At 55.0% G+C, this 15,750-nt stretch overlaps 1 protein-coding gene across 7 annotated transcripts in view; it reads right to left on the reverse strand.

Annotated features, from left to right (window-relative positions):
• Positions 1 to 8,176: 8,176 nt before the first annotated feature.
• Positions 8,177 to 15,750, reverse strand: part of GRM4 (glutamate metabotropic receptor 4) — a 125,026-nt gene continuing 117,452 nt past the window's right edge. For 5 of the 7 annotated variants that reach the window (XM_033216828.1, XM_033216831.1, XM_033216827.1 and 2 more), the window contains 2 exons: positions 14,386 to 14,632; positions 8,177 to 9,170 (listed from right to left, as the gene is read on the reverse strand). In XM_033216828.1, coding sequence (XP_033072719.1) covers positions 9,121 to 9,170; positions 14,386 to 14,632 — 297 coding nt within the window. In that variant the 3' untranslated portion in view covers positions 8,177 to 9,120. Of the gene's footprint in view, positions 9,171 to 13,828; positions 13,869 to 14,385; positions 14,633 to 15,750 lie in introns of those variants that run through there. The other 2 variants (XM_033216830.1, XM_033216829.1) reach the window with 2 other exon arrangements.

Below are 15,750 nucleotides of genomic sequence, written 5' to 3' on the forward strand. Positions count from 1 at the left end.
ATAGAATTAGTAGGCAAGGATATTCAAACAGTTATTATAATTGCATTGCACTTGTTCAAGAAGCTAAAGGAAAAAATGAACTTTTAACTAGAAATGTGGAAGACAGAGAAAAGATCTCATTGAGCTTCTAGTGATGAAAGCTACAATGCTGATATTTCTAAAAATACACTGGATACAATTAACAGCATATTGGATACCACAGAAGAAAAGGTTAGTGAACTGGGAGACATAGCAGTAGAAACTATACAAAATGAAACACAGAAGGAAAAAAGGCCAGGAAGAAAATGAATAGAGCATTATTCAGACAATTTCGAGGCCTGATATATGTATAATAGAAGTCTCTGGAGGTGAGCAGATAAAAGCGGTAGACGGAAACATTCTCAAAGAAATAATGGCCAGATGTTTTCCAAATAATAATGAAAAGTTTGAACCCACAGGTCCAAGAAACTCACCAAAATCCAAGTAAGAGAAACATGAGGGCCAGCTCACGCCTGTAATCCCAGCACTTTGGGAGGCCAAGGCAGGCGAATCACGAGGTCAAGAGATTGAGACCATCCTGGCCAACATGGTGAAACCCCATCTCTACTATAAAGATACGAAAATTAGCCGGGCGTGGTGGCCACTTGGGAGGCTGAGGCAGGAGAATCGCTTGAACCCAGGAGGCGGAGGTTGCAGTGAGCCGAGATCGTGCCATTGCACTCCAGCCTGCCAACAGATAAGACTCCATCTCAAAAAAAAAAAAAAAAAAACCATGAAGAAAACTACACCAAGGCACATCATAACCAAATTGTTTAAAACCAGTGAGAAAGAGAAAACTTTAAAAGCAGCAAGAGGAAAGAAATGTATTATATACAAAAGAACAGCGATAAGGATGATGGCAGATATTGGGATGCTCCTTGGGAACAATGCCATTCAGAAGACAGGGAGCAACCCCTTTAAAGTATTGAAATAAAGGCTGTGCTGGGAGCCCTGGTGGCCCAGGCCTGTTCTCCTGGCACATAAGGAGGCAAGGCCAGGCATTCGAGGCCAGCCTGGGCAACACAGAAAGCTCTTATCTATCTATCTATCTATCTATCTATCTATCTATCTATCTATCTATCTATCTATCTATCATCTATACATATACAAGGAATAAAGGCCGAAAGCTGCAGCAGGAGCTGGGAGACAGTGACAGCTGTCCAGGGGAGATAGGTGATGAAGGCATGAATCCAGGAGGTGGTCCTGGGCATGGAAGCAGGTAGAGGGAATGTTGGGGATTAGCAACTGAGAGGTGGGAAAGGGGGCCTAGAATAAGGCATAGGTTTCTGGTTTGCACGGCTGCTGTCACCAAGATAGGGATCATGGGAGACAGGAAGAAGAGACTTAAGAGAAGACTATGGGTTCCACCATAGACAGTTCTGAGCAGTCAGTGGAGTGCTCAAAACGAGGTTTGGAAGCTGGGAGATATATATACATTTGGCACTTGTTTGATGGTATAGTAGTTAGGATAGAAAAACTATAACTGGGCTGGGCGTGGTGGCTCATGCCTGTAATCACAGCACTTTGGGAGGCCGAGGCGGGCAGATCACGAGGTCAGGAGATCGAGACCATCCTGGCTAACGTGGTGAAACCCTGTCTCTACCAAAAATACAAAAAAAAAAAAAAAAGGAAAAGAAAAAGAAAAAAAAAAAAGAAAAGGAGCCGGGCATGGTGGCGGGCGCCTGTAATCCCAGCTACTCCAGAGGCTGAGGCAGGAGAATGGCGTGAACCCAGGAGGTGGAGCTTGCAGTGAGCCGAGATCTTGCCACTGCACTCCAGCCTGGGCGACAGAGCGAGACCCCGTCTCAAAAAAAAAGAAATAACTGGCTGGGCACAGTGGCTTGTGCCTGTGATCTCAGCACTTTGGGAGGCCAAGGCAGGCGGATCACTTGACGTCAGGAGTTTGAGACCAGCCTGGCCAACGTGGTGAAACCCCGTCTCTACTAAAAATACAAAAATTAGCCAGGCATGGTGGTGGACACCTGTAATCCCAGCTACTTGGGAGGCTGAGGCAGGAGAATTGCTTGAACCCGGGAGGTGGAGGTTGCAGTGAGCCAAGATTGTGCCACCGTATTCCAGCCTGGGCGACAGAGCAAGACTCCATCTCAAAAAAAAAGAAAAAGAAAAAGAAAAAGCTATAACTTAGTAACAAGCCCTGAAATCTCAGCATGTTAGCATAAAATAAGTTTATTTCTTGTTTATAGAAAGTTCACCATGGGTTGGCAGAAGCTCTCCTCCATCCGGTGATTCAGGGACCCAGGTACCCTCCATCTTAGGTGCCACCATTTCAACACGTGACTTCCCAGGTCAGCACAGTAAGAGAAGAGAGACATGGAGGAGGTACCCCAGCCTTAGTCCAGAAGTGACTGGCATTATTTATACCCACAGGTCATTGACCAGAACAGTCACATGGCCTCACTCCAACTGCAAGGGAAGCTGGGAAATGTAGGAGGAGGACATGGGATATTTGGAAAGCTCTGAGGCCATGAATTTAAATGAGAGAGGCCATAAAACTTTTGAAATGAAAGAAGAGTTCCAAGCCTGGAGCCCCAGAGGGAGCCCTAGCATTTGAAGAGTGGGTGGAAGAAAAGAAGCCCAAAACCACAGAGGAGGGAGGATCCGGGTGGGAGGAGGACCGCAGAGAGCATGCTATTCCGGAAGGTGAGGCAGCCAAAGGTCAAGGGTAGGGCTCACATCCTCTCCCCATCTCCTGTGGTCGTGCAATGATTTTGTAGTCTTGAAATCATTTTCAGCAGATACTATTTTGTTTCATAGATGGGGAAACTGAAGTTTGGAGAGCTAAGAGGCTCAGGTACTCAAGTCACAGAGACCTGCAAGAGACTAAAGCCAGGGTCTCTAACCTGACTCCTCAGTTGGCCTTATCTGTGCATGGCCCCAGATCCTGCCTATGCTCAGCGGGACATCTGACCACCTCCATGGGTTGGATGAAGTTAGATCCTTACCTCCAGGCTCCTCTCCCTGCTTCCCCAAGAGCATCTTGCAAGCTCAGAAAGAAGAGCATTTACGGGGCCCTCTGAAAACCATGCACTCCCCCAACTTTCCTGATTGAGGGAGGGTGGGTGATCAGGATGTGAGGTGGGGCTTTACGAGGCCTCTCAAGTCTCGACAAGCCTCCTGACTCTCTGGGCCTCAGTTTCCTCTTCTGTTAATGTGTATGATGAGGAACAGTGGATGGTCCTTGGGGCCCCACCCAGCTTACCCCTCATTCTATGCTTTCTTCACCTGCCAGTGAAGGAGTGGCAGAGTGCAGGGATGGCGGGCCCACCCTCACCGGTCCCCTCCACCAACAACCCCCACCGGATCTCCATCCTCCTCCACTGCTCCAAATGTTAACAAACCTTTCTCCAGGCACAGACAACCTGGGCTGGGGAAGCCAAAGGAAGGGCCTGATTTGCATACTTGAGCCCCTCCCCAACCCCCTAGTGTGTGCACAGTTGCCATAGCAACTGGCCCCAAAAGACTCTTCTTGGCAGTAGCCTCCCCTTTCTGCATTGCTGGAACGCTGACTGCTTACTCAGGCTCTGAGCACTCAGAGCTCAATCCCTTATTTTAAGGATGAAGAAAGTGAGGCCCAAAGAGGGTAAGCTACTTGCCCAAGGGCACACAGCAAGTTGGTCGCAGAGCCTTACCTAGAATCCAGGTCACCTGATTTCCACTCCAGCGTGCCTGTCATCCTAGGAGGGAGATGGGGGTCACTTTCTACCCAATGACAAGCGTGCTACATCCGAGCTTTCCCCAGACCTTGGGAAGCTTAAGTGAAGAAACTAACTTTGGGCAGAGACTCATATTGCTGAGTGCTAGGGGGTGGGGATACAGCTAAACAGGCTCCTCTAAGTATCCATTCCAGCCCCATATCCCTGATTATTCATTCAGCAAACATTTCTTGTATGCCTATTATGTGCCAGGTACTGTCCTAGGCCCTGAGATTCAGCTGCAGTGAAATGCCCTGCCCTGGTGGGGGCTGACAGTCTGGCGGTGGGTGAAAACTATAAGCAAGCCCTCTGAATACAGGATGAAGTCTGGGGCTGAAGCGGCATTCAGAAAGTGGAGGAGGGCCTGCTCTCAAGCTCGGGTAATCTGGGGAGCTATTTCAAAACCAGATATTTCAAAACTTACCTGTCCCCTGTCCCACACCTTCAGGGCAACTGGTTTCTTGATGCTGAACTCCAGTATGGTTGCTGGCTGGTTGATGTGTTTTGGGAGAACATGCCTGAGGCTTTAACCGCAGAATTCTGGGCACTGATGCTGGAGTGGGGAAGATGTTTGGGGGCAGTGAGCTCCCTCAAACCATGTGTGCAGCTGCCCGGCCTGTTCCAGCTGGCCTGCAGGCTTGGAGAGTGATTTCAGATGCTCCAGGAAGGATCACCCACTGCCACTCACCAGCACCAAAATAATGACAGAAATGCATCTCCTGGTGCAAAAAGACAGCCCTTCACCTCATAGTCAGAAAGAAGAACAAGTGCCCTGAGGGCAGATACCAGTTGCCCTGCAGTCAGCAAAGTCTTTCCTGGGGGTGGAGCTTTGTTTAACTCTTTATTATGGAAATTTTCCAATATACAGGAAGGCGAGCAACACAGAGACTTCCCATGTGCCCACACCTGGCTCAAGAATCATCCACTTTTGGCCACTTTGGCTTCTGCTCTGCTGCTCCCTGCCCTGTGCACTTTGGAGCAAACTGGGGCTGGTTTTATAAGAAAAGGGAGAAGAGGTGCCCTGGAAGTTAGGTGGGTCCCAGGGGGTAGCTGCACCCAGAATGGGGGCGGGGGTCCTGGTTCTGCAGATGGAGTAGGAGGAGGTCTGGCTGAAGGAGCCAAGCCCCATTTCCTGCCCCAACTCCACCTCTCTTTGTTTTCTCCCTCCCCTCTTTCTCCCCCTCACTCGCAATAAAAACATAATTATGGGGCTTTATAGAAAAAAAAGGCAAATTATGGTGACATGCTTTAATTTTCCACCGAGCAATGGCGGGCTGAATTACACAGGCAGGGCCTTGGAGGTTACCTAAAAATAAAGCAAGAAGCCTCATTAGATGCTAATTGCTGCCTTTGCCAACCGCAGTGAGATTCTGGTGCTGAGTGCCATTCAGTGCTGGGGTGGGGGGGGGGTGGTCTGAGCCCTGTGAGGCTCAGAGTGCCAGGGTCAAGCCTTAAGGGGCAGCCAGGACCATCCAGGGCAGGCAGGAGGACAAAAGGAGCCCTCAGTGCCAGGGGAGTGCCTCAGTCTCCCTTCCCTGTTCAGTGGGCACATGGAAACCTGGGATGAGAGAGGGGAGCTGTGGAGCCAGTGAGGGTGTCAGAAAGCGGGCTGCCCAGCCTTCTGCAGGGTCAGCATCTTCTCAGGGGCTCCCTAGGACCCCTTGGAGGGCCTGGACGCTTAGGCAGTGTGGGGGCAGCTGGCATGTGGCCCACTGAGACCTCTGTCCTGCCTGGCTCTGTGCCTCTGCCTCCAGGGCCTGAGAAAGAAGGATGGGAGGGGCAGACCGTAAGACATCAGAGCTCCGAATAGCCCCTCAGAGCCCGAAGGGCCCTGAGACTCTGCTCCTGAGGCTGGTGTCCCCAGGGTCCTAGGAGTTCCACAAAAGTGCCCTGTGCATCCAGCTGGCCTCCAAGTTCCTGGGTGTCTGCTCAGGCTGGCAGCAGCCCAGCCTTGGGCTTGAGCCCAGGCAAGCTCGAGTGGGCACTGTTGCTCCCTCCTGACTTCACAAACCCAAAAGTCTGGTGCCACACCTGGCCCACTTGCCTGCACGGCCCATCTGCTGGGAGCTTTTAAAACATGCCTGTGCCCAGCTCTCCCCACAGAAGTGCAGGTCCAGTGTTCTGGAGGGAGCCCAGCGTCTGTATTGTTTAGAAGTTCCTCTGCTGGTTAGAAAGTGTGCTGTGGGGTGGGATGTCCGCTAGTCCAATCCCTTCGTTCAGACATTGAGGCTGAGGCCGCAGGGGTAAGCACATACCCCCTGCACACAGCAAAGGTCTCTGGGGGCCGCTGGCTCCCTATCCAGGGTGCCAGGGACCCTGAACCCCCCATCTTGTTGAAATCTAACATTGTGAAGATACTTAGCAGCTTTCTCTGGTCATTGATAATTGAGGATGAGAACAAAGGCGAGGAGCCAAGCCACCCGTGAAGGGCCAGGGGTCCCTCCCACCACAGGCACCAGGGCAGGTCCCACCCAGGCCAGCTATGGGCCCCCGTCCTGACTGCACTGGCCTGAGCCTTCTAGGTGATGGATCCAGGACCCCAGCAGCACCCACCCTTCCAACCGCTGCAGCAGGTCTGGCTGGCAAAAGTCTTGCTAGGGCCTGGTTCCCTTCTGTCCACCTCAGGCCCACAGAGCCCACCTCTGCACCCCAGGCTCAGATGCCCAAAGTCACACTCACCCAAGGCTTCCCTCCTCCACCCACCTCATTCTAACAGTCATTTTACTTTGGGGCACAGTCTGCTGTATCTCCTCCATCACACTGGAAGCTCCCTGAGGCCAGGGCTATTTCTCCCCACTGGCAGGGGACTGGTAGGCCCTGAGGGCCCCTCCTGAGAGCCAAGGGGAGCCGAGGGGCAGCAGCCCCCCTGGAGAGGTGATTCTCCCGTTGGAACCTAGATGGGGGTCCCACAGATGTAGGGGGACCTAGGCAAGTCCTGGGCTGAGCATCAAACCCCTGCAGGCCCTGCCCTGGACCTAGCCTTGGGCGTCAGAGCAGCAATCACTTCAGGAGGGGTGTAAGCCACAGAGCGGGCAGGGTGCCCGGGCTGGGGGTGCTGCCAGAGTCACCCTGGGGGAGAGCTGGCTGTACCCCCTTCTGCATTCCCCATCCCTACCCCTCACCTCCCCACCCCCCCACCCCCCCACCCCCACTGCCCTGGAAGCTTTCGGCAGATACCCATGATCTGGCAACCTGGTTCTGCCTGACCGGGCTGGAGCACTGGGTGGAATCTTTCCCGGGCAGAGGTCTTAGGAACCTTCTGCAAGATGATCAGTGAGGCGCTCCTTTCCTGTCTCCGTCCCTCACACAGACACTTACTGAGCATCTACTAGGTGCTGCACACAGATCCCCGAGGAAGAAGAGATTTCCTACACACAGGTGTTTGAGATGCCCAGGCCAGAAGTAAGAGTGGGCTGATGGAGAAGACATGATACCTGGCATAATTCAGTGTCCCAGCCTCACCCCTACACATACCCTCATACCCTGTCCTTGCCTGGCCCCTGCCCAGGGTTCCTCCAGTCCCTTCCACTGTGCTCCACAGCGCTGTCAGCTAGCCTGGAGGTGGGAGGGGGTGCAGGACCAGGGGGCGGGGCAGGGCAGGGGCGGGGCAGGAGGGGGAGGCACAGGCAGCCGGGGCTCCAGCTGCTGCCTATGGCCTCATTGTGTCGCTGGCTCTATAATTTACCCCAGCCAGAGCCCAGCCCCTAAGTGCTCCTGTTTCCCACCTCCCAACCTGCCAGGGAAGCCAGCTGCGGTGAACACTCGCCATGGGCCTGAGGCAGGAATCTGCACGAGCCACCAGGACCCAAACAGACGATCAGACACTCAAACAAGACAGACACGCATGCGCATGGATGCGCTGGGCGTGCACACAGACACGCAGCCAACACAGCCACACGGCCATGCCTGTGCCGTGCACTTGTGGGCCCACGTGGACACATACAACACACTGATCTCCACGACAGACACACATCATCTTAGCACCCGAGCCTGGAGACAACAGAAGCAGGAGGGAATGGCTGTGAGTGCTGGCAGCCCCGGAAGCTAACTTCTCAAGAAGAAGACTTCCTGGCTGGAAGGAGAGAGGCGCAGGTTATGGGGGCGGGGATGGAAGGGCAGTCCCAGGTGTGAGGGGTGTGAGACAGAGGACAGGCAAGGCAGAAATGTTACCTTCCCAGGGCTGCAGGGCAGGGGACAGAGCATCCCCCCTAACTAGGGGACTACTAGGTGCCGATTCCTGGAATTTCCTGCAATGTCCCTGCCCTTTACCTGGAAATCTGGCCCCTCCACAGCACACTAGATCCCAGCCTAGGGAACAGTCTCCACAGCCCCCAAGCCCTGGGTCTCCAGAGCCCATTTCCCACTTCCCTCTAGGTCCAGGCCCTCCAGCTGCAGGCTGAGCCTGGGGTCCCATGGCAGGACCCTCAGTGGATGTGGAGCCCAGGTGCAAAACCATGTGTTTATTTTTATTAGAAATGTTCTTGGTATAAAAACAATCATGCGCTACACATTGTCGTCAATAACCATCACCAAACACCCAGGCACTGAACTCCGTGTGGTCAGCAGGAGGGGCAGGCGGGCAGGCGGACAGGACACACGGCAGACGGGCGGGGCAGGCGGGCAGGCTGCGGGCCACAGGGACACACACAGAGGCCACCAGGAGGACGCAGCACTTGGCAACACACTCGACATTTGTTTTTGTTTTGGCTTTTTTGTGTTTTGATTTTTTTTTTTTTTCCTTTTTTCTCTTTTGCAACATGTAAGGTTTGGTGAGTTGGGGAAGGGTGGCGGGGAGAGAGGAGCAACGGCTGGACGAGAATGAAGCGGAGGAGAACAGGAAAGAAAATGGCAGAAAAGTGACACAGGTGGGACCCAAGAAAGCAGGAGGAGCTGAGGACAAAGAGGATGAGGGGGAGGAGGCAGAGGCAAGAGCCAGAAAGGAGACACAGAAAAGGCCGAGAGCACAAGCAGCCAGGGACACCAGAGAGGCAAAAGGTGAAACAAAGAGATAAGAGAACAGAAAGACCGGGCTGGAGACAGACAGAGGGGTAGCCAACAGCACAGACAGAGACGAAGGGAGGGAAAGATCTAGCATTGGGGTCCACACGGCCTGAGCCCCTGTGGTTTGGGGCCGGGAGGGGCAATGGTCCAAGATGCAGGTTCTTGTGGTAGCCTGGCACTGCCCCGGCCCCTCGTCCTCCTGTCGCTCACCCGGCTTGCCCAGGCTGCCAGCAGTGACGGCCGGGGGCTCTGCTGTCCTCAGCACCAAGCCACGTCCGTGGGTGCCCACGGGCAGGCAAGACATCAGCTGGGCCCTTGGGTGTGGCCCTGGCCCAACGCACCATCCACAGGGTCACGGCTCCTCCTGCTGCTCAGCTCCATGGCCTCGCTAGATTGCATGGTTGGTGTAAGTGACGTAAGTCTGTTTGGTGGCCAGCGCTGGAAGGAGAGAGACCGGGGTACCCAGGAGTCAGGGGCTGCTTTTCTCAAACTCTCCTTCCCCACGGGCATAACCCTGCACAAGAACCTACCATAGTTCCCCACCTCTCATGGCATCCAGTCCTGAGCTGAGCTATCAACATTGCCCCAAACTGCACCGGCCCCGCCTGGCCTATCCGCTTGCTTCTCCTGCTGTTCCCAGCTCCTCACCCAGGGACTGGGCCCATGTTTCGCACCTCCACGCCTTTGCCGGACTGGGCTGCTTGCCTGGAATGCCTTTCCTCTTCCCTTTTTACTCTAGAGATGACTCCTTCCTCTAGCATTCCCTCCCCAAACCCCACTCCCGTGTGAGGGGCTCCCCAGCATGGGGCCCCTGCCACCTCCTAATTCTACCAGACTTCAAAAGAAACCTTTTTTTATGACATCATATAACCTTAAAATATTATCAAAGGGAAGTCTTTCAGAAGTTCAACTACACGCAATTTGGATGCGCACATGTAAGGAATATACATTACATTAGAACGGTGGCCTAGGGGAAGAGAGTGAGGAACAGGGACAGAGGAAATAAATAATGAAAACCAGAGTGGGGCCATGCATGGCTAGAAACTGAGGCATGCGATTGACTCAGCCCTCCGCCCCACATCCAAGGAAACACAAGTCCCCTGGATCCCCAGGGCCCTCTGAGCATCCATCCTTTCTACTTCTCAGTGCCCCTGTCTCCCTCAGTCTTGAGCCCCCCTTATCTGCCCCTGTCCCTCTGGCCCTTACTCCACCCTGGGACTGGGGTGGTACATTGGGGTATCTCCCATTCCTGTCCATAGCTGAGTGATGCCAGCAGCTCTCATGAGCAGTGTGAGTGTCCCCCACCCCTCCAGAGTACAGACCCCACAGCAGCCTAGTGAGGCAGCCAATGAAGCATCACCCAACTTGACAGATGAGGAACTAAGGCCAGAGGGGTGAGGGGCCTGGCCAGATCCTTGGTTTTGTCCTGTTCAGCCAGGGTTTAGGCCCTCCCTCAGTGGCCTGGGAGCTGGCTCAGTGGTGGTAATCAGGGCAGTATTGCTGCCTGGGGCAGGAGCTGATCCACGAGTGTGGAGAGAAGCAGTGGGTGGGAGAAACCAGCTGCCCTTTGTCCTAAAGCTGCCCTGACTATTGGTCGGGATCTGTTGGCTCAAAAAGGAGGCACATCTGCCAGACTCAGCCACGGTCATCTGGAGAAGAGGAAACGGGAGGACAAGTGTGGTGGTCTGCAAATTGTCCCCCCAGTCCTTTCTCCCCTATTTCACTGGGCACATGACTCTGAAGGACTAGGTTTCCCAGCCTCCCTTGCAGCTAGGTGAGGCCTTACCTGACTGCGTTCTTCCTCATGAAATACACATGGAAGGACTGTGTGCAGCTCCCATGTCATTCAATTAAAATGGGTCTTTCCCCCATGCTTCTTCTCTTTTCCCTTCCATGAGCAGAACAACCATTGAGGTCATCTAGCCTCAATCTTCAGGGAGCCAATGGAGCAACAAGATGGAAAGATCCTGGGTCCCTACTCCCACCCACCCATGATGTCCTATTACGGCAGAGAAACAAACATCTGTCTGATTTGAGCTGCTCAGTTCTGGGACCTCTTTGTCACAGCAGTGTAACTGGAAGCCCACTAACACAGGCAGGAGTTCCGTGTCCAACTATCAGTCTATCACATGTGGAAGAAGCAAACTGGTTGGGGACGGGGTGAGCAGAGGGGTCCACCATGGGACCAGTAGGGAGGCATGAAGGTCAGAGTCCAGCTCAATTAAAGGAACAACTTTCTCCTGGCCAGAGTTGAGTAGAGTCAGTGGCCTATGAGCTCCCTGTCAACAGAAAAATTCAAGCAGATGATGAAGAATCACTTAGCCGGATGGTGGTGGGCAAGTTTCAAGGTTTAGGTGCTACCTGGATAGCTGCCAATGGAAGAAAATGGTGCCACAACATCCAAAAAAAGAATAAGAACACAGCATGATACCTTACAGCTCATGAAGAATTCCCACCTTCACCTCTGAAAGGACCCACGACCTTCCAGGCTTCTGGATGACCAAGAGGGCAGAGGGCAGAGGGACCACAGGACAGGTCAAGGTCCGTTTGGGGGGGGGGCAGCATCCAGGAGGTGGCCTGGGATGGCAGGAGGTGTGAGAGGGAGATCGGCACAGATCAGTACCCTGAGGGCAGGAACTGAGATTCTAGTTGCAGGGCGGCCTCACACTCTCTCTGAGCCTCAGGCAGCTCTTCCCCTTCTTTGCTGGGTCTCAGTTTCCCTGCCTGTAACTTGAGCAAGTGGTCTTTTTGCCTAAACTACTTCTCCTGAGGGGCTTCCAACTGCCCCCAACATCTTCACCCCATTCTATCCCCCATGGTCAGAAAAAGAGCAGCAGTGGCTATGTGAATCACAGCAGGCCAGGCTGGTGAGAATCAACGTCCCAGAGCTCCGTCACCCCCTGGGGGAACTGATAAAACTCAGCTTCCAAGCCTGTAAAACCCAGCAGCTCCTGGCTCAGAGGTGAAAAAAACTCTCAGCAGCCACAACAAAATCTCCATTGACTGCAGGGGATGCAAGCCTGAGGGCAGCTGAGTGGCAGCAGGGGCAGCTGCAGACTAGAGAAAGTGTGGAGAGGAAGGACCGCAGGGCCTCTGCTCTCCTCTAATGCCCCACCTGTCTGCCCTAGAAAACTCAGCTCACAGGTTCCAGAAGCTGGAAAATGGGAGCCATGAGTCTGCCCAGGGCCCCCACGAGCTAACAGTGAGGCTCCAAGGGAAAGGCTCTGGCCAGAAGTCAGGAAACTTGGGGTCCAGTCCTGCCTGCAATGCTATGGGGGAATCTCAACACCTGCCATGTGGCCCTTCTAACAAACTGACCTCAGAGCAGAGATTCTCTCATTTGTAAGAATGGGGTGATAATAAACACCACGTGGAGTCAAACAAGAGGTGAACAGAAACACTTTAAATCCTGCAGCATGCTGGGCAGAAGGACAGGGCTGGAATTACTCCAGCAGTGGGGACCCGATAGGGACAGCAACACTCCCCGCACGCTCTCCGTATGAGGGGAAGGCCGAGGGGTATGGGCCAAGGCCCTGAGCCCACCCGGTGCTGACGACAGGCCCTGGCTGCTGGTTTTCAGTTGCCGGAGGCGCAGATAACAATTAGCCAGGCAGTGCTAGGCGCCAGTTGACAGCCCCCATTTGTCGCCCCTTGTCTCCGCACCCAATCTGCCTGCAATCAGGCCCCTGAATTATTTATTCTGTTGTTTGTTTAAAGATACGTAGCCTGCCAGTGACAGAGTGAAAAATGTCCCTGTTCCACAGGAGTGACACCTTTCCACTCCTCCTGCTCACACCCCCACCGTCCGGCTGCCCCCAGAATTAATCAGCTGGCTCCTGCCCGATGCCTCCATGGCCTCTGTTGTCACTGAGCTGAGAGACAGTGGGGCACAGGGTGCTGGCCACTGGCCTTCACATAGGAGGTAGGGAGAGGGGCTCCCTAACTTCCCTACCATGAAAGTCCCTAAGATTTTCAGGGGGGAGGATGCCAAGGCCTGCAGGGGGTCTGGTGACTGCAGACCCCTCGGTCCCTCCTAAACCCCAGAGCAGCTGGAAGTGAGCCCCGTGTGGGCTGCTCCACAGCCTGGAGGCCCCCAGGCTCCTCTGGGCAGGAAGCAGGGGTCTGCGGATACGGGGTCTCCCTCCCCAGGCCTCCACACCCCTCCTTCTCTGGCAGGAGTGGGTAATTGTCCCATGTTCCCAGGTGACTGGCTGGAGCAGAGGCAGAGGACCAGTACTGAGCCATTAGAGCTCTCTGTGAGGGCCCCGCCCTTTATGGAACCCTCTGCCTTGTCACAGCACCCATGGTGTCACCCTTTGAGGTCCGGGTGTCACCTCCGGGAGAGGCTAATATCCACTAACTCTCAGGAGCACTGGGAAAAAGTGCATCTGACAGACCTGCTCCTGCATGCAGCAGAGAGGGGGCTTGGAGGGAACGGGACCTGGGACCTGAGAAGGGAGGTCTCCACGGGAAGGAGGAAAACTGAAGCGGGGACGGGGTCCCCAGTCAGGCAGAAAGGCCTGGTCAGGGCTTCATCTGGGGTTTCTGGACATCCAGGTAGACATGGAAGACCAAAGGTAGGAGTCGTATGGGCCCCTCTGTTCCTTCCCTGCTCTATATGGGGGCCAGCATGACACCTGAAGGGAACCCCAGAGTCGTAGGTGGGGAGAAGCTGGTGTTCTAGGGGGAGGAGGAGGACTGGAAAGAACCAGAGGTCACAGGGCAGGGAAAGGGAACACACAGGCATAAGGGGCGTTGATCAGAGAGGAGAGGGTGTCAGAAGCTGGTATACTCTCCACAACAGAGGAGCACAGGCTAGATCTCTGAGGAAGAGGGAAGTTGGCAAAGATGGTGGCACTGCTCTGTAACCAGCCTGAAGGGACCTGTTCTGGCCAGCTCCAGACTGCAGGCCTGCCCCTCAGCCACTGAGGTCCCTGCCTGGTGCCCTCCCCCACCACAAAGCATGACCCTCTCCTGCTGGGTCTCCTCAGACAGTCCCCCAGACAGGCGGCTACCTGAGCAGCACTAGGCAGTTCTGTAGGTCCCTCTGCCTCTGTAGGTCCCTCTGCCTCACCCTGCCCTCACTCACCGGTCCTGGCCAGTTCATGTCCCAGGTCCCCATTGCTCAGGTGCCTGCTAGGGGGTGGCCGAACAAAGCCAAGCTGGGTGTTACAGCTGCCCAGGGCCACTCCCACCCCACCAGGTTACCAAAGGGCCAGTGTGCAGGGCCCCTGGGACGACCCCTTCTCCCAGAGGGGCTGAAAGGGCACAGGTGGAGACCCGTGCCCCAGCACAGGGAAATCCTGGGGTCCCGCTCACCCTCGGGGCCCAGGCGCCCCCTGGTGGCCTGTCTTGGGGTGGGGCACAGATCCCTGGAAGGGTGCTGCTAGGGCACAGGCTGGGGAAACCTTCAGGTTCTCTACAGGCCACCAGGAGGGGCAGGACAGAACGGGCTCTAAGGTAGTGCCTCAGGGCTCTCCCTGAGAGGCTGGCTCCCACCTGTAGCCTCAGGGTTCCCCCAGCGTCCCCCACCGCCTCCCCAGGATGGGGCATCAGGGTAGGGAGCGGCGGGGTGGGGCAGGAGCTCAGCCGACCTGCTGCAAAAGGAGTGGGGCCTGGGGCCCAAGGGGGCGGAACGGGACCAGGCACTCACCTGGGGCCTCGAGGTTCTCGCAGAGCTCAGACTTGGCCTCGCCGTTGGGCCGGAAGTTGCCCTTCTGCGTGAACTTGTTGGACATGGTGGCCGCCGTGACCACAGCTTTGAGGCTGCGCTTGCGCTTGGGCACGTTCTGCTCCGGGTGGAAGAGGATGATGTAGACCTTGGGCATGTAGAGCATTCCCAGGGATACCGAGGCGCTCAGACTCACCGAGACGGTCAGCGTCGTCGTCTGGATGTACAGCTGGCGGAGGGCAGGGCGGCATCAGAGCAGGCTCCACCCCGTGTGAGCCATGACCTCCGCCAGTTCCCACCCAGAGACGCACCTGGGGACCCCACCCTGCATCCCGCTGCCTTCAGGCAGAAGGAAGTCGTGGCTTGGAGCTGGGACTGCAGACCAGGGTTTCTGCATTCAAATCTTGGCTCATTACTTCCAGCTGTGTGATATCGGACACATCACATCCTTGTGCCTCAGTTTCCTCACGTATAATATGGGCATGATAATGATAGTACTTACCTCCTACGGCTGTTGTGAGAATTAAGTGACTTAATAAATGTTTTTAAAGTGTGGAAAACATCTGGCACATGGTAAGTGCCAATTTAGGTTACTGCTGTTATTTGCTATGTGGAGGAGGCGTGCCTGAGGAGAGGCTCTCAGGAGACCACAGCCGGCCCTTCTCAGGGCTGAGGGTGAGAGGAGCACCCCTTGGTGCTTTGGAACAACACCCAGTGGCCACATCACAGCCCCTCAGACCAGGCCCGCATTCAATGACTGCCCTCCAATGGTCCCCAGTGCAGAGCACAGGATCCCCGGTACCCATCGCAATATGGTGGTGGCAGCAGTCAGAGCTCATTTCATGCTCGCTCACCAGCACTAACGGTGACAGATGTTTAGCAAAATGAAAGCCCATTAATCTGGGTGTCGGATAATCCATTTTACAATAGTAGGGCCTTCCAGGCAGGGCTCCGCAATTCCCACTGTCCCTGTCTGGGATTCCCCTCCCTGCCTCTCCCTTCCTCCAGGTCCTCCAGGCCTCAGCCACCCCTCTGAACCTCCTCAGCCAAGGTGGGACCAAAGGAGACCCAGGCTAGGCCTCCTGGGTCTGGGCACAAAGGAAGCAGGAAATGCTCTTCCCCAAATCTGCTTTCTGGGCCTGGGTCCTGCCCTGGTACGTGGCTGATGTGCCACCTCCTCCAGGAAGCCTCTCCTGACCCCCAGCTCTATGGGCCCCCATGATACCCTTCATTTCTTCTACCCAGACCGGCAGCGTGGACACAGGTCTGGACTTGTTTCCTGAAGGCAGAGGGGCCCTGGCCTCATCTGGCAGTACCCCCGGTGTAGGGACCAGGTCTTCCTCTTCT

This window comes from Trachypithecus francoisi, unplaced genomic scaffold (assembly GCF_009764315.1).
Source record: "Trachypithecus francoisi isolate TF-2019V2 unplaced genomic scaffold, Tfra_2.0 Lachesis_group10, whole genome shotgun sequence".
Lineage (NCBI taxonomy): Eukaryota > Metazoa > Chordata > Mammalia > Primates > Cercopithecidae > Trachypithecus > Trachypithecus francoisi.